At 38.2% G+C, this 18931-nt stretch overlaps 1 protein-coding gene across 30 annotated transcripts in view; it reads right to left on the bottom strand.

The window, feature by feature from the left end:
* CLASP2 (cytoplasmic linker associated protein 2) overlaps positions 1 to 18931 on the bottom strand; it is a 144821-nt gene that overhangs the window by 115615 nt on the left and 10275 nt on the right. For 29 of the 30 annotated variants that reach the window (XM_027891374.1, XM_027891212.1, XM_027891233.1 and 26 more), the window contains exons 2-6: positions 17264 to 17342; positions 6934 to 7037; positions 3524 to 3615; positions 3133 to 3208; positions 1539 to 1636 (exon numbers count right to left, since the gene is read on the bottom strand). In XM_027891374.1, coding sequence (XP_027747175.1) covers positions 1539 to 1636; positions 3133 to 3208; positions 3524 to 3615; positions 6934 to 7037; positions 17264 to 17342 — 449 coding nt within the window. Of the gene's footprint in view, positions 1 to 1538; positions 1637 to 3132; positions 3209 to 3523; positions 3616 to 4311; positions 4416 to 6933; positions 7038 to 17263; positions 17343 to 18931 lie in introns of those variants that run through there. The other variant, XM_027891479.1, reaches the window with a different exon arrangement.

Genomic DNA, 18931 nt, shown 5'->3' on the forward strand with positions numbered 1-18931 from the left:
TGCACCAAGTTGAGTCTAGCTTCTTTATGTAAATGCAAATGATACAGTCATGCTTGCTTTCAGATCAGGGGGAATTTTGTATTCAACCGATTCAGACAGTAGAAACAACAACTTGGCACCTACTGCAACTAAATTAGAAGCTGTTGATTGCCCTGAGGATACAAAGCACCTATGGTGTTTAATCCTATTTGGATCCCAAGATGTACTCAGTTTGTATCACATGGAATTGTGAACAACGAGTGCTGAATCTAAACTTACTGTCAGACCCAACACTGACTGTAAAAAGGTTGTGTTATCTGCAATCTTTTATTCTCTGTTCCAAAAGACGTCCAAAGCCGTATCTTAATGCAGGAAAGATCTCTGGAATGTTTCAGTCATCTGCTAGGAAACACGGCTTTTGGAATAGTAGTAATAATATAGCTTAAACTTCTGTGGTAACTATACAATATATTAATAGTCTAAAAGTGTGTACAACTTCTCATTCCCAAAGAGTAAACTTTTGTTTAAACATGCTGAACTCGGCCTGGAATGTGAAACAAGAAATTCATCATCTTTCTCCTACGACATTTTCACAGAGTCACAGAATGGTTTTGGATCATCTAGTTCCAACTGCTCCAGGATGGGCAGGAGCACCTTCCACTAGACCCGGCTGCTCAAAGCCACATCCAACCTGGTCATGAACACTGCCAGGGATGGGGCATCCACAACTCCTCTGGGCATCCTGTTCCAGTGTTTCACCACCATCACATTAAAAATTACTTCTAATATCTAATTTAAACTTACCCTCTTGTCAGTTTAAAGCTATTCCCCCTTGTCCTAGCACTACATGTCCTTGTAAGAAGTCCCCCTCCAGCTTTCTCATAGGCCCCTTTAGGTACTGCAAGGTGCTCTAAGGTCTCTCCAGAGCCTTCTCTTCTCCAGGCTGAAAAACCCCAGCTCTCAGCCTATCACCATCAGAGAGGTATTCCAGCACCCTAAGCAATTTAGTGTCTCGCTTTTGGACTAACAGGTTCTTCTCATGTCGGGGCCCCACAGCTGAACACAAATTTTGATATATTATTCAAACTGTATTTTGATATCCTACAAATAATCATTAAAAAACAGGGCTCTTAGTTTTTAAGAAAGTCCTGATGAGGCACAGTATCCCTCCTGACATTCTCTCTGACACCAAGCAGTCAATATATTCAGCTTTATCAAAATCAAGAAGTGAGATGACAATTCAGGGTAAAGTGATCTGTTGATTGATAAGGGGTTAACACATATTTAAAAGAGTAAATTGTTTTGATAAGGAATTTGAAAGATTTTGTTGAATAAACAGTCTTTCCCACAAAGGGCGACAAAACAATGGCTACTTTTATTTCAGATAAACTAATCTACACACAACACAGTCAGGAATACTAGTTGGAAGTAAAACTAACGAGAAAACAAAAGAAAAATTACAATAATTTAAAAACAAAGTCTTTAGTGAGTTTAAAATTCTGGTTAAGAACAAAAACACGTAAGAGTTCAGGATTACAAAATCAAAACAGTTAACTCACCTTCCAGGAGGAATTCCTCTCTTCGCAAGATCTACTCGTACTTTTTCTCCCACATGTCTATAAACCTCTACAATAGCTAGTATGGCAGCATCTCTCACCTGTGAATGCAGTTTAAATTGTTAATTTCAGAGTTACAGAAGCCAAAATAACATTTGCTGACAACCCACTAATCTTCCACTTTCTACCGACCTGCATGCCAATTCATTACACAAAACAGTTGAAACAGTGAGGATGAAAAAGAAAGGAAATACAACCATTATTTCAAGATGGTATTTGTTCTAAGCTAGAGCATCCCTAGATAGTAAAAAAATGCTAAAAGTAACAGCTTTAGAGGGAATTTCTGGGATGGATATAAGGATAATATTTGTGGAAAAAACGTGCTTTATTTAGGACTCTATCACAGCAGGCAATACTGCCAAAAGTTAGTTCCTGCACTTAGTCTTGACACTTCATCTTGTTGTTCCTACACACAGAAGGGTCCTAGTGGAAAACTAGGGACCTGACTGCCCACAAGAGTGGGCCAAATCAGTGTTTTCCTAATTTACTTTACTCTGGATCAGGTGGCATGACATCAGTACAATAAAGGGAGTAAGGCAAGACTGTGGAAGGGGAAAGAACAGTTAAATGCAGGAGACTGAGTGCCTCTTCAAAAAATTCAAACCACAGCCATCACAGTAACAACTGCCAAAAATGCATTTTAGTAAATGCCATTATTCTCCGTAAAGAATGACTGGAATGACTTTAGTATTGTTCTTTGCAGCAGTTCAAACTAAACACACGACTGCTCTCAGACGATACGAACTGCATCTTAACTAATCATCAGCAAACAGGACAAATTCTTCACAAAATTTCTCTATGACAGAACAGTGTTCTGCTATCCAGGAGACAAACGCTTTGCCGCATTCAGAAATTTAGCATAAAGATCGATCATGTTTATAAGACCATCTCCTACCAATGTTATCTTCTCCCCTACTGTATCCTTGGTCTTTTCTCTCAAACACAACTGCAGATAAATCGAGATATTTTATCCATTTCCATTTTAAGCCTTTCTGAAGTTCAGATGTCACCATTATGCACTACATCTTGATTTTCACTGCAGGTGTTTTTGCTTACTTAGCTGATTTTAACCACAGTCCTCGCATGTTCTCAAATGCCATTTGGGTTCCACTTAGAAAATAATTACACTCAATAATGTTGTCTTTAGCAAATCTGGCAAACTATTGCAGGTTTCATATCAGGCTGCTTTTGGAGGCAATTCTTTGTGTCATTACCGGTTTTTTTTAAATTATTTTCTTTCAACATGCTCTATAATAAACAACTACTTTCAGTAATTATTAGTTTCAATCTCTGGAGATAAAACTAAAGGGACCAGTATATTGCAATACTGCTGCCTTTGCAACTCTACTTTCATCTTCCAGTGGATGGACTGCTTAAGAAAAAAAAGGGGGTTATTTTTTCTCATGGTAGAAACTAATGATGTACTCTATACAAGCACTACTTCATCAGCCCGTCTTTAAATGCTTACATTTAATTTGCTTTCATTGCTCTGTCCAAGTATAGTTGTTTAAGGACCAGTAAGTAATGAAATCCTTACCTGACTATTGGAGTCACCAAACGCTATACACAGATGTGGCACTAATTTGCTGAGGATTAATGGTTGCGCACCATAACTAAAAGAAAAAAAAAGTGTATTTTTTACAGAAAACCAAAATAATTTATGCAGATGTCAATTTTAGCTAGGCAGTCATACAATGCAAACTGACACCAATGAAGCTCTATCTGTCTCTTACTAGTCATTTGTCTAATTTTAAATAAGATAAAAACTCCTTAACTGTAGTCTTTCTTTCAGAAAGCTCACTAGTTGCTTGATTTTCTCCATGTATTAATGTCACTGAATCAGACTTCCTAAAGTATTAGTTTCAGAGGAAAATGACATTCAGAAGAAGGATAGAACCATTACATCTCCATAGAAACAAAAAGCTTACATGTTTAAGGTAGCAACAAGACACAAACACACTCCTTCTCGGGATCGGTAATTCTTGTGTTTAAAACCAACAGCAAGGCGTTCCCAAATGTACTATAAAAGCAGAAATAATTGTCTTTAATTACCAGGAGCAAAACACAATGTAACTCTATCCACATTTTATAATTACATTCATAACAGTTGCAAAACAATAACAGAAGACTGGAAAAGTGATAAAATTAACTTATGAAATGCACAATGTAGAATACAACACAGATGAACTCTATGCCAAAACCAATTCCTATAACACATCTTTCAGTCATCTGAATATTTTTATAGTTTAAGAAACATCTCCTAAAACATACAGAATTATTACAGTTAATGCACACAAAACAAACATTTACAGTACAAACTACTGACTCAAGCAGAAGTTGCTATATCCTTTCTGCTTCATGTTCTGTTTCCCTGCCAAAATTTCCTCTCATCCATTTTAGCTTGCCCCTACCTATATTCCTACTGTCCCACTTCTCCCTTACTTTTCCTTTAAATTCATTCTTTCATTTTTGGATTACTTCTTGCCCATTTGTTCTAACTGCTTTGCTTCCATTTTTGCTCTGCTTTCGGTTCTCCTTTCCCGTGCTGGTGCTGCTTCCTGTAGTACGATCCCCCGGCTCACTAAACCCTCCGTTTACCTTCTTGCGCACTCGTAATTTTTCACTGCCTGCCTCGACTCTTTCCCCTCATCGTTTTACCTTCCCATCTCTAGCTGCGCCTCGCGGTGTTTAGGGAGTGTGTAAACACGGAGCTTACGAGAGCGGGGGTTCCCGGCGGCGTGTCGGAGCAGATGCACAGACTGGGGCTGACACTCGCCCCAGCTGCAGCGCTGCCATTACAGCCCCGCCAGCATCCGGGGAGCGTTGCCTAGCGATGGGCGGCTGCACACTGGCAAGGGCTGCACACTTGGCAGCCCAGGCACCTCCCCTCTTCCCAACTGCACCCCGGAGTGGTGCAACTGCAACCTATAATGACGCCATACAAAGCTGCTAAAATGTACGAGATACTAATTACTGCGACTGCATTAGCCTTCCTGAAAAAAACATACAAACAAACAAATAACCCTCAGAAACAGCTACTGATCAACAAAAAGAGAGAGACTAAGAGCAGGGAACGTGCATCCTCTTTATTAATGAGGTAGCACACTTCACAGCAGACATAAAATCTTCCAATTAGAGCCCTGCCTGATAATTTTGTCCCATCTGTGGCGTTTTGTTTGTTTGTTTTATACTTCACTGGGTTTAGAGAAAACAAACCTTACACAAGCAGGATACGGCTTGCCAAAACTGCACAGCTTAACAACGAAGAACAGGATTTTATGGAAGAAAACATCCTTCCAATTAACTCGTTGTCACGGACAAACATGGGAGAAAGGAAATCTCCTTGCTAGATGTACAAAAATACAGGTAGAGAGGGAACGATAGAGTAGTGAAACTAACAAATCAGACCAAAGAGAAATCTACGCTTTCACTAAATTAACCCTTCTTTAAGAACTAAATGCTTCTAATCAGAGAAATTCAAACAGTCCATGTTGACCTCTCTTTGTCCCATTCATGTACATTTATACCACCTATATTTTTATGCCTTCCTGCTCATAACCAGCTACACCAAACCAACAAACACATCTATAATAAGAAAAGGGATTTAACAACAGGACAAATTAAATGTTATTCAACAACACTCTAGAAAGGACAAGACAAACTGACTAGAAAGTAACTTAAAGGAATTCTCCTCAAAAAATTATTCCACCCAGCTCTTCTAAGGAGATGTTCCTCTGCAGCAAAGAGAGCCTAAAGCTCTGTATTTCAGTGTTGGAGGCACAGGAAAGACTTTGCTGGTTTTGTCCCTGCTGTGATGATGATTGATACTTTTCATCCAAACTTTTAATGATCCATAAGCCATCCTGAAAGCCAGGCTTCTCCCACGCTGGGGGAGTTACCAGGAGAGCCAGCCATATGTTCTCCTCCATACACACGCTGTTCCACGGACCCCATGAACCTTGTATGCTTTCTGACACTGAGAGTAATCTTCAAAGGGGATAGAAACCTCCTTCCATCACCTCTGTGTACAGCCTAACAACTCTGCACAAATGGAAAGATGGAGCAGTAATCTAAAACTCTTTCACGATAAGGGCTTAGTGCAAAGCAACTACCATCACATTCTTGATCAGCAGCTGTTCAAATTGAAGGTATCTCCAAGATGTTCTGCTGTGCACATGCCCAAATGCTATTGCTGTAGAGGTTCTGGTCTGTATTCCAGGTACTTGGGAGCACCTTGGCCACAGGTACACATAATTTCTTAAGTACTGGCACTTAGGCACAAAAAATACTGAAATATCTCTCTGTCAGAAAATACGACCAAAACCGGAGCTTATAAAAAGAGAAAAGCATGTCTTTGTGGATGACACTGTAAGACCTTGATGCCTAAATTGCAGTCAAAACTGTAACCAAATCACGAGAGAAAACTCCTCCTGTTGGAAGGCAGATTAACATGTTTGATAGTTGCCTAACATGCTACATGTTCTATCAGCAAACAAAGCAACTGGGAATAATTTTCTCACTCCAGATCAAGTCTGCAACATCTTACTCCCTGTGCACAAACATGCAAACTTTTATCTATGAATAAAAAAAGCCAAGAAGTAGCACACAAAAGAACCTCTTTTTTTTTTCCCTAATAACCTTTGCACTTACAACTGAGAAACAGATTTTCTTCAGAAATTAAAAACTCCAATCATAAGTTCCTACTCATGACTGGCATCTCCAAACAACATAACTGCTCAAGAATATAATCTTGTTGAACAATCCTATATTTTTAAAACTCAGTGAATAGAAATACAAGATTAAACACTTGGAAGCCATATAATGCTGAGAACTGAAGGTTGAGTTAAGCAAACCTCCTTACAACCAAAGATGACAAGTCAGAGGGCAACTTCTCCCCACCTCAGTTTGTCCAAGGTTCACAGAGCATCTCTAAATTAGAAAATCTGCACCTCAGCTGCAGGAGTAGGTTCAAGTGCAAAGCTAATTTTAAAATAAACTTGGAGCCAAATAAACTTACTTATTCCCATTAGGCAAACACAAACCCAAGAGATGCTTCGAACATGCTTTAATTAACAAAGTCCTAACTAACAATGTCACGTGACATGAAAACATCTACTCAGAATTAGGTATGATATATAAAAAATGCACAATCTCACAATGCCAAGATTTCTATCTTTAGCTGAACAATGCATTAGTGTCAATCCACTAAGTGTATCTTTAGCAGTTACACCATTCACACCATGAACAGTCGCCATAACATTGCGACACATTCAAAGTTCATGCATAAGTCATAAGCTCGCTGGAGGCCTATGTCTGAATCTACATTAAGTAATCATACCATGGGTGGTGCTGCTTCATCCATCAATTTCAGTATAAGATTCTGTGCTTGCTCTCGAACTTGGTCTTTGGCATCTCCCATACGATCTATCAAAGGCATGAGAACTACAGGAGAGGAAGAAAAAATAGAAAATACAAAAGATTAAACACCTAATGGAGATTTTTTAAAAGATATCCCCTGAAACAGATTTAATATATATCTCATTCAAAAATAAAAGCTGATTTTAAATAGGTCAAAATATTTTTAAGTCTCAAATGAATTTCTGAGTATTTTACAAGACTAACAACAAATGCATTGGACTGAAATGGAAGAAAATAGTATCTTCCAACAGGTTAAAAAGAAAGTAAGCTTCCCATCTTAAAAACTGCATGAATGACTTTGATTAATCTTCTAAAAATATGCCACTAACTTCTGAATGTCTGCCTTTTCTGAAAAATAATAGTGAAAAATAGGGCATGAGGAGTGGCAAAGAATTGGAATAGGAAAATAGGACAATTTTAAAATCAGTGGGATTTTGCTGTTAATTAAAAAGGAATTTAGAAGTTTTAAATCCTTCTATTCACACAGTGCATTTTCAAGAAACTCTGCCTTACTTGAGTAAAAGTTACTATTTTAAGATAAGCATCCTCAGATAATATTTAACTGAAAGTGCATGATAGCTGATCGTTCTTCACATCCTCAGAGTCAGAAAAAGAAATCAAAGGACTCGCTAATTCTTTTTGCTTGCTTTTCCAGAGATAAGTCTATATTTACATCAAAGAAATTAATGCTACAACATTAGGGAAGATATCCGAATGAACACTCCGGTTAGTGTTGGACAAGACATCCTTCTATACTAATTCCCAGTCCTCCATCTGGGGCCTAAACACACCTTTTGTGAGATTCTTCCCCCCTGTGCTTTTGGTAACACTGCTTCAAAACAAGGAGTGATGATACTGAGAAGTATAGCTGACATGGAGGTGTCATCTCCCGCGGGACAATTGCTTTGAAGTCAATATAAGCACGTGTTACACTACCTAGAAAGAGCAGTTTTACATGCTAATGGTAACCTTTACCTGCTGACAGCTCAGCCCTCCACATCAGCTCTTATTTCTGATCTGATCCAGTTTTCTAAGAGTTGCAAGTATCAGTCACATAATTTAGGTGGAAACTTACTCAACACAGCCCACAGTACCCACCCAGCTCATCCTCCTGCTCGCACACTCTAGTTAAGATGCTCGAAATTAATTTTCCTTTTCTACTCATAGAAGAAATAACTACATCACACTATTTCTTGAAAATGAGATCTGAAATAATTTTATCAGTACTTAATAACTTTACAGTAGTAACTAAACAATACATTAGTCAGCAAAAGAAAGGGAACAGAATCAAAATCAGAAAGTCTCCTCAGTCTTCTGTTCCTACATTAAAAACAGCAGTCATTTCTGTGCCATGACTTTTACTGGACAAATATATTGCTCAAGTTTGAATTTCTCCATCCACGATATCTGAACACTTGGTTATTGTCCTAATCTGAGTATTTAATTCTACTGGCTCTGGATATTCCACTGATATCTTCCGCCACTATTATCAAGGGTTTGTGTTTTTCATCTAGATTCTCTTCCCTCTCTCCTCTGAAGAAATTATTACAGCTACTTTCATTTTACTGTTTGAAGAGAAGAGTCTGCTTTTTTTTGGTTTGAGTTGTTGTTTTGACGGTGTGGGGTATTATCTTTATGGTTTGGTTTGGGATTTTTAAGGGGTGCTTCTGTTTTGTTTAGTGCTTGGGTTTGGAGTTTTGTGAATGAAGAAGAAACATCCAGAACTCAGGTGATTTTTGGGAGTACACCTAACACCTCCCACAAACTTCCAGTCACTCATATACCTACTGATTATGTTTTTCTTGACAACAGTACTTTTCATGACCATTTTCAGCTCTTCTGAACCGGCCTTGTCCCCATACCACACATTACTAGTGAGGTATTAACCTGATTGTTGGGCAGCTGAAGGCAACTCCAGCTTTACAGAGAGGGAAACAAACACAGCCAGTGCCAGTCCTGCGGGAACACGGCTCCTTTGTGACTAATTAGCACGCTGAGTCATTTGACGGAGCTGCAGATACCAGGGCTCCGCTCAGATCACTGAGGCAAGCACAGAGAACAGCTCCTAAAAGCTGCTGAACAGAGATGAGGTCACCGAGTTAAACTAAGCTATGACACAGCCCACAGATCCCAGCGTGCACAGCTACTGAACACTTGTCACTTGTGGAGCTCAGGCAAAGCACAACCGGCTCTGGGAGCTGTTGAAGCACCCAAATGTCTGCAGGCATGGCTTTTTTTCTCCTAAATCTGAAGTTTCTGTAAGGCCCCATGTAAGGCATGATATACTCTGTTTGCACAAGACAAATGAAATTAGGCTGTTGAGCGCTGGGAATCACCAGCTGGTTTCCACTTTGATAGTTCCTCTTTTCTGTCACAATAAGCTCCAACAGGAAATTATTTGAAGTTGGTTGTCTATTGATCGAGTTTCAAAACGCTCAACTAGAACAGGAACTTCAGCAAACATATTTCAATTTGAATTCCTCACGGCTTTATCTCTTTTTTTCTCCAAATGTTAAGGCATCTCTAGGGAGAACTATAGTGAAAAATAACTGAAATCCTACCAGATATTCTGTCTATGAATGAGTGGGAAATATATCTCCCTACCTAAAAAATTCCAACAATGTTTGAAACACTTGGGTCCATCCCAGCATCCTGTTTTGCTCATCACCCTTCTCCTGTCCCAGCTCTAAGTCTCATGGCCTCTCCTTGTGCCTCCGTAGTCCTGCCCAAACAAAAATCATACAGCACAAGGATCTTCTGATTTCTCATAAGAAACCTCACTTAAGCCCAAAGAAGCAATTACAGCCGAGCATCAGGGATGACAGTGCAACACAGCCTTTTGCTCTATATCAAGGCAAGCCAGTGCTATTACTAGAAAGCAGCAGCTCTGCCTACTCAAACAGATGTTGGGAGTTAAAGGAAGGGTGAGGAAGGAGAAGTAGGACCATACATGAAGGCTGTGTTTAAAGTGGTAGCCTCCTAACAAGTTACTCAGTGAAGTATATATAATTTGTCACGTTCAGGCTGGATTCACACATTCCTACAGTTCCATATTAACCTTATCCATCTTACATCTTCTGTTGCCTAATTTCTTTAATTTTTTCAAAGGGATTCTGGAAAATCTAATAACATATGACATCTTTATTTCTGCTAATATGCTGAGAAACATTACACTAAATTTAGGAGACCATGATTCCTTTTACAGTTGCTGTTTATTTTTGTGAAGCATTATATTACATCCAACTTGCCTTTTTGCCACGTTTTAGGATACTGCCAAAGCTACCTATTGCTTCCAACCACTCCTGAGGTTTGCCTGTTAAGATTTCTACATTGTTGTACCACAATTTTACAGGTTTTGATTACTGAACAAAACTTAAAATCATTAGCAAAAATATTCTGCAGCACACTAATTTGACCAGACCTACCCTCTATTTACATCTGATCTGTTATTTATTCCTTTTTATTTTCTATTGTATCCCTAGCAGAGGTTATTATTATTCCATTGTCTTCCTTCTTTTGGCTTGGTAAACCTAAACAAACTCTCATTTTATACAAATTCACATAATAATTTTATTACCACTAGTTGGACAGTAGATGCATGAGTTAAGTCCAAAACCAGCCTTCAAGTCAGAATACAGCCTTGAGAGATTAAATATTTATTTCCTCTACCAGGACTAAAGAAGATAAAACAAGCAAATCACAGAAGTCAGTGCCTACTGTGGCACCCAACGTGTTTTTCCATCCTTAAGAGCTGAACTATGTGACCCGCGCAGCAAAGAACGCCACAGGTAGCACAAACAGTTTCCTTTTGTTAAACTTTAACAAGAGTTCCTTCTGGAGCTTTTCAGTTTCTATTACTGCTTTTACTTCTCTCCTGACCACTTACACCTGCTCTTCGTATACCTGTGCCCATTTTAAGTCTCACGTCTACCCATATCTATGAACAAACTTTAAATACTACAATACCGCAAAGACTTACGGAAAGGCATTAGGCAAATAAGAATCTTTACTGAGGAAACATCATCAGTGGTGGCAAAAATTCTGTTACTAAAAAAAAAAAAAAAAGTCTTTGAGGACAGAAACAGATTAAACCTAGGCAGTAATATCTTCCCCGTTTCCTCAGAAACCTTGCCAGCTCAGGCAGCAGCATTAAACAGCTGTCATTAGAAAGGAGGGAAGGAAACAGCTGCCTCTGCAATTAGAGCAGTCTCTGCTCTTCTGGGCAAGATGCAGGGGAGGTAATGGAATCCTGCAGGGTCTCCTACGGGGCCACCAAGAGCTGCAGTCTGACAGATCCACGTGGCCAAGGGCTACTTCTAAGCAAAGAATCATTAGCAGACTCTCAGAGAGGCCCTCACTGCTTCCCTCCTCAATATAAAGTCCAGGCCACATTCAGTTTAATCAAAAGGCACCTCAGACATTAATAATGAGCTTCTTGGGGTCCCTAGGAGCTAATTAAGAAAAGCATTAATGAGATTAATGAGACATATGTTTCATCATCAGTAGCAGAGGGGACAAAACAAACACACTTTTTAATATGATACATCCATGAGTCTATCAAGGTGTCAGTCTCAGGAACATGTGAAGAGAATTGCAAGAGATGTATTAGACCAGAAAGAAAACTAGAAGGTAAAGAAAAAATGTTCGTGCCATCTTCTGAAACAGTCTTAGCTCTAGGCTAGGTTTTTTAGAGAACTAGTATTAATCAGAATCATACAGAAACCAGAAGAAAGGCGAGGATTTCTCTACTCTGATCTAACGGCACTGCCTTTGCAGGTGTCATACAGGCAAAGCAGATGGTACTCTAAATCACAGCCTATCACTCAAACATGGACCACTTCAGGAAAAATTCATCCCCACTAGTAAAAAATCTGAAATCGTCAGCATTTTATTGTTTAAGAAAATCCTGCAACAATCCAAAGCAGCTTTTCCTGAGGTCAATAAGCTATAAAATGAAAAGGCAATATCAGACAAAACACCTGACTTGCATTTAGATGCAACAAGGCATCCTTGAGACAGGACTTCTTTCACATACATAAAGAAGGCTTGCTTTATGTTACCTGAGCAACTGAATTTCTTGAATTACTTGATTTAATTTCAAAGTTTTCTCTAACACCTAAGCTTAGCCATATTTTAATCAAAGACATGGCCCAGGTGATCTTAAAGGTCCCTTCCAACCTAATTATTGCATGTTTCATATTTACTTGTTCTGCAAGCATTTGTAATCTTGAATCCCCAGTAGACCATGCCATAAGTCTCAAGTAATTTCAATGAAATTAACAAAAATGAAAAATGAGAATAAAAATCTGTCAGGCCCTAAAACTGGAATATCCAGTACTTTCCTACATATTATATATATGTGTCGTAGCTCAGACTAATACAGTTTTTGGTTTTCACAGATTTTATGAATGTTCAAAGCATTTTTCCATACCACATTAAAACCACTTACTGAAAAGTCACACCTTGAATAAACTGCACATTTAAATATTTTCCATCCAAAAAATTCAATCATTAAGCAAGAGAAAAAAGCAAAAATTTACAACTAGGGTGTCCTCAAACAAGTACTTACAAATTCTTGTATCAAATGTTTTTAATCCAAATTCACTCAAAAAATTAATGCATGTGGCAAGGCCTTACAAGCACTTTAAAACACATCAGGCAACACAAAATCATTTAGGTTAGAAAAGACCCTTAAGGTCACCAAGTCCAACCATTAAACCAGCACTGCCGAGGCCACCACTAAACTACCCCCCTCAGTGCCACATCTACATGTCTTAAATACCTCCAGCGACTCAATGCCTCCCCTGGGCAGCCTGTTCCAACGCTTGACAACACTTCCCATGAAGGCATTTTTCCTAATATCCAGTCTCAACCTCCCCTGGGGCAACTTGGGGCCATTTGCTCTTGTCCTATTGCTTGTTCCTTGGGAGAACAGACTGACCCTCATCTCACTACAACCTTCAAGTTGTTGTAGAGAGCAGATTCCCTCTGAGCCTCCTTTTCTCCAGGCTACATAATCCACAGCCGCTTCTCATCAGACTTCTCCAGGCCCTTCATCACCTTTGTTGCCCTTCTCTGGATTTGCTCCACCCCCTCAACGTCTTTCTTGTAGTGAGGGCCCCAAAACTGAACACAGGGTCTGAGGTGCAGCATCACCAGTGCCGAGCATAGGGGTACAATCACTGCTTTAGTCCTGCTGGCCACACGACTCCTGATACAGGCCAGGATGCCACTGGCCCTCTTGGCCACCTGGGCACACTGCTGGCTCATGTTCAGTCAACCCAGGTCCTTTTCCTGTAGCGCTGCATGGGGTTGTTGTGACCCAAATGCAGGAGCTGGCGCTTGGCCTTGTTGTACCTCACACCACTGGCCTCAGCCCATTGATCCAGCCTGTCCAGGTCCCCCTGCAGAGCCTTTCTACCCTCCATCAAGCTCAGCCCTCCTGCCCAGCTTGGTCTAAACTCCAAACTGACTGAGGGTGCATTCCATCCCCTTGTACAGATCATGGATAACGATATTGAACAGAATCAGCCCCAACAGTGAGCCCTGAGGAACACCGCTTGAAACCGGTCACCATCTGGATTTACCTCCAATCACAACCGCTCTGGGCTCAGCCACCCAGGGCATGAGCAGCCACGCTTGCACGCTTATAAATTCGACAGAGCATTCAAATTATTCAAAGGAATCTAAATTAAATGTTTTTCCAACACTTCTTGAAGCTACTTGGTAAAAAATTTAAACACTTCAAATTGGTTTCACATACTAGTACACAGCACTACACCTATCTTCCAAAATTATTTTTGCCCTGTGTGTTCTTTTTACAGTAAGGAGGATTTGAAACTACTATTAAACACATGAACACATATTTACATAAGGAATTTTTCCTGTGTAAAATGTGTCTCCCTGTTTCACACTTACACATATATGTACACACACAAATATAACTCGGGTATCTGTGTTAGGTCTTTGTAACTATTTCCTTTAATTTGCACATAAGCAAAATATATTTTGTAACATCTTATAAGGCTGCATGTGAAAGTGAATGACAATACAGTTATGTAATAGACCAAAGGACAATTCATATATATGTTGAATATATGCATATTGTATATGTATACAGTTCAATGTATGCAGAAAATGGTCATGATAATACACTGTGCATTAAAATGCAAACAGTTTCCATCTACCTTTATTATATTTTTCTTCTCCCATTCCTTTTGACAATATCAAAGAAGGCAAAGCAACATCACTTGTTTCAGAAAACAAAACCCCAAGTATGAGTAAAGAGTTTTCCCCGAAATTTTATCACCTGTACAAATACGCCTATAATTCTAATACTCTCTTATTTATGATATTACATATTTTAATAATTAATACCATCACCTGGGAAAAGAGATTGTGACAGGGTAATTATATACTCTTATGTAATCTCTTTTAATCACAGAACAAGTAGTAGTTTTAAATATCAAAAGGTGTAACACTTAAACACTGCTTTATTTGTCCCAGAACACAGACACAGTCTCAGGAATGAGCACATACCCTCATATTTTTTGCTTCCAAAGTATTTTCAAGAACCTGAACTGCAAGTACTAAAAGGAAGATTCTGAATTTGTGTGTCTGGATTTCCAGAACACTGATGCCAGCTGCAGAGAATGGGCAACGTGGTTAATCATAAAAGGATAACACCTTAGAAGAAATTTACTGCAACATTAGATTGTTGCCTAGGAAACTGATTTAAGTCTCTTATCAGGCATTATACTTCTACACAAAGATAACTAACATGGTCTTCGGAATTTTGGAAAACATCTATCCTACAACTATTGTACTGATTTTGCCCAAATGTAATTTATGGCATATATGTAGCTCTAAAGATAGAAATAATAATACAGCATTTGTGTTTTTTCACTTCATAGCAAAACCCTGTCATGCTTATGGAGGTGAATATTCAGTCACATTAGTTGTTCTTCTCTTCACTCTATCCCCGTCATAACTGAACAGGAAATTAAATCAGGACTGGGGGAGGTGAGGTAAAGTGGAATTTATTTTGCCATACTATAGTCAGGTTATACATTATTATACTGCCATTTACTGAGATCTGAGTCACGAATAAAAACATCTCAGGGTCACCAAAATGTAACAATCTTTATTAAAAAATACATTTACGGCTCCAGGTATTTTATGACCAAAAAAACCAGTAGTTTATTAAAAAAAACCAAAAAAAAAACCAAAAAAACAACCAAAACCAAAAAACAGCTATAGAAATGGAACGTGACCTAGAAAATAGGATTCATTGTATTTTTAAAAAGGCAGAGAACAGACTCAGTAAGTATCTTACATATACATCATCCTTTGCTATAGCCAGGGTGCAATCCTGATTTTCTGTGAAAATCTAAGTACCTACAGTAACTTACTGCAATAAGGGAAATGTTAACTATAGTTTGAGTTTTTCAAAGCACTAATTAAACTGCCTGGGAAAGTTCTGTTGTCTTTAAAAAATAACATGCTCACATTTATTTGATCAAAATATGATTTAGGAAACTGCTGGTTCTTCAAGTTTTGTTGAAGGAAGCAGTTTTCTTGTTCACCAGCGTGCTTTTAATTACTCTCATAAACCCTGGACTATACAAACTCTAGACACACTAAAGTTTTTGTATTACTGCTTCACTGAAAATTAACCCAGTCTTATAATAAAAGACTTGGAGACACAGCTACCAACTGAAGAGAATTCATATTTTAAATCACCCTTTAAAAAAGTCACCTGAAATAAAGATTGTTTTCTGCCTTGAGTAAGACTAACATGTCAGTGTCTGTTAAGCTTCTATATAAGCTGATCATGCACAACAGTAACTTGCCTGTTCAGCATAATGCACTCCACAGATCTTGATTCTGGAGATGCTCAGAGGACCAACTTCAGCTGAAGGCATTACTACTGAGTTCATTAAAAAATATTTCTGGAATACACAGCTTCAGATGTCTATTGATATTACACTTTTGATAGTCACCCAATGCCAGTACTCCGGATTTTTTAATATAAATGCTACTAATTACTAAAAGGTGAATTTTTAATTTGCTCATAATCTTAAACTACTCAACTACTGGGACAAAAAACTTCTTAAAATATCAACAAATGGTAGTGTTTTCAAACTATTCTCAAATAGTTTATACTTAAAAAAAAAAAAAAAGGAATTAAAAGCTTTCCAACCTTTAAAAAAGTTACTGTAATTTTAAGTTCTACACAGCACTGAATTAGTAATCAAAACAGAGTGGAACTCTGAAGCCTAGCACTGTTTGTAGCTATAAATGGAGACTATTCAGAAATCAATATTGTGCACAGCACATTATGCTTCCAGTTCCCTTCCATCACTCCAATACAAAATTAACCAGCCAAAGAAAAACACTGCAACAAAATAGACATAAATTCTGCAGCACTCTATAAAAGCAGACATGGAAAGAAGAGAAAGCTTAGAATTTCGACAGACAATTTGAGATAGCTGGGCATCTGGGAGCACGATGTAAGGTAACTCACAAAAATTTTGAAAAAGGACATTAAGTTCGAAACTTCTTTTTAAAATAGCCAGCAATACAACATCAACGTTAATGCCCTAATATCATTATCTCTTTTCAAGGACAGCAGTAAAATGAGTTGAGAAGTTTAGTTTGCTTGCACCTCCCAGAACAACTGCCTCATGCTCAGGCACATGGAGACCTCTTAATGCGAAGCTCATTTGAGTAAACATTTTACACAGGACTAACAGTCAGTACTTTTTTTTTCATCCTGTAAAAACTCTGTATGACTAAAAGCTACAGTCCATTATCTAACAGGAGGTGGACCACATAATCCTCTGAGACTACAGGCCTGAGCAGACATAAGGCTCTGATTAAAATGGTCTGCAAATAAAACCTTCAATCTTTAACACGAGTCAAAAATAACACTTATGTCTCAATTTTTAGATGACTGTCTCAGGGAGTGGGTAGCAACCATATAGCATGAAACTAATTACTGAAAAGACATTCCTGGAACCTTTAAAAAATCCCAACCACCACAGAGAAAGCAGTGACTCCATGACAACTGAATACTGACATGTTACTATACAATTATTTCAACTCCAACAACATCAGTAAGATGCCTACCAGTATATTATAATTAGCTCAGGAAGTTTGCAACATGTTCCACGTCAGCTGCTAAGGGCGGGGGAGAAAGTGTCTTTTACTTTTTGGTCTTAAAAAAGAAGTTGTCATACTTCACTTACCAGTTCCTATATAGGCTTTAAAGCGTCCTGATAGTCTGTCGACAAAGGCACCTAAAACATCTAATCCCAGTAGTGCTACCTGTTGAAACAAAAGCATATTATAAAGATGTTATGAAACAGATCATTAAAGAATTTTTTAGAATATATTTCAAATAAATTAGACGTATAAATTCACGCATGCAGAAAGACTGTATCTTAACCTAAAGATAAATTAAAGTTTCAATTAAAGAGCTGATACTTCCTTCAAGGTTTTTATGAGACAAAGTTATCAGAGTATGTTTGGAATGGATCAAGTTTATTTACATACACCAGGGCAGTTCAGATTTTTCAGTTCTTGTCTTAAACCAGAAGAAAATAAATATTAGAAATCCAGTGTTTTTGTATTTTCAGCAACAAAGCCCAGACATAATCAAGGTTTTAACAGTTTCCCAGATGCTACGAGTTTACCTCAATCTGGCTGCTTAGCTCATCCACTAAGGTCATTACATCATTTTCCAAACTCCCAAAAGAAAAGAACTGACAGAAGCTAATAATCTTTTCCTTAGCAATTCAGACTGCACCATTTGTCCACCTGATTGTTACGCTTGGGAAGCTTTATTTCCCATTTGTTCATTAAAAAAACAGAAATTAAACCAAACAAAAACAACAAGAACAAAAACAGAAAACCAACCAAACAGAAAACAGAAAGAAGTTCAAAATACTACTGGAATTGTAAGGAATTTCCCATCTATGAACGGAAGCTAGATGAGGGGACAATATCCACTAATAAAGAAACAAAGACACAATCAGAAATTATCAGTTAGACTGAATTATTTTATTAAGTCAGGACACCCTTTTTAATGTTAATGATCCTACATATTGCTCCAAGATTTCATTTTTAATTTCCTATAATAGTTCATTAGGAACACCTTTCACATTTGCATTTTCATATCTTGCAGTTAACTCAATTTGCTGCCCACGAAGGTGCAAATGGAACAACCATTTGTCAAAGGAACAATCTCCTGAAGCTTGGGTATTCCCAGCAGCTTTTCATCCTCTTTATTTTCAAGTAAGACATGCACTCCAAATTTTTCCCCATGAACTCATGAGCAGAATTCCTCCCCTTTCTTAGCTATTTACTTTCATAAAACATGGAACCGTATTTTCTCGGACCATTCTGTTTCCTTAAGATCCTTATCTGCCACAATTGTCCACACTAGACAGCAGGCCAAAAAAAAAAATCTGACTGGATATGCATGTGCATACACATGGCCCACGCACACAGGATCACGTGAGCCTTGTTTCGATAGGAAACTAGACAATTAAGGCCACCACAAAACCCAGGATCAGAAGCAGCTCCATAATTAGGATTTTAGTAAATTCAGTATTAGTACAATAGATCTTCTTTTAAACAGGAAGCATAAAACTTCGTTCCAAGTTAGTGCAACTTACTTGGATGCAATTCTATTACACACTAGAACAGAGAACAGTAAATACAAGTGGGTGGCACCACTGGCCTAAATTAATATATTACCAACAAGTGACTGTATCTATAGCTTCGGGTGAGAAAACAGAACACTATAACTAACAGCTTACTTAGACCGGGGAAAAAAAAAAAATCAGCTTTTACAGTACTGTCAAGACATCCCACAAACTCTTTCCTTTAATGTTATTCTTGAGATTGTTAAG

Source organism: Empidonax traillii, unplaced genomic scaffold (genome assembly GCF_003031625.1).
Source record: "Empidonax traillii isolate 1590-97213 ecotype Southwest subspecies unplaced genomic scaffold, ASM303162v1 scaffold14:size4059594, whole genome shotgun sequence".
Taxonomy (NCBI): Eukaryota; Metazoa; Chordata; class Aves; order Passeriformes; family Tyrannidae; genus Empidonax; species Empidonax traillii.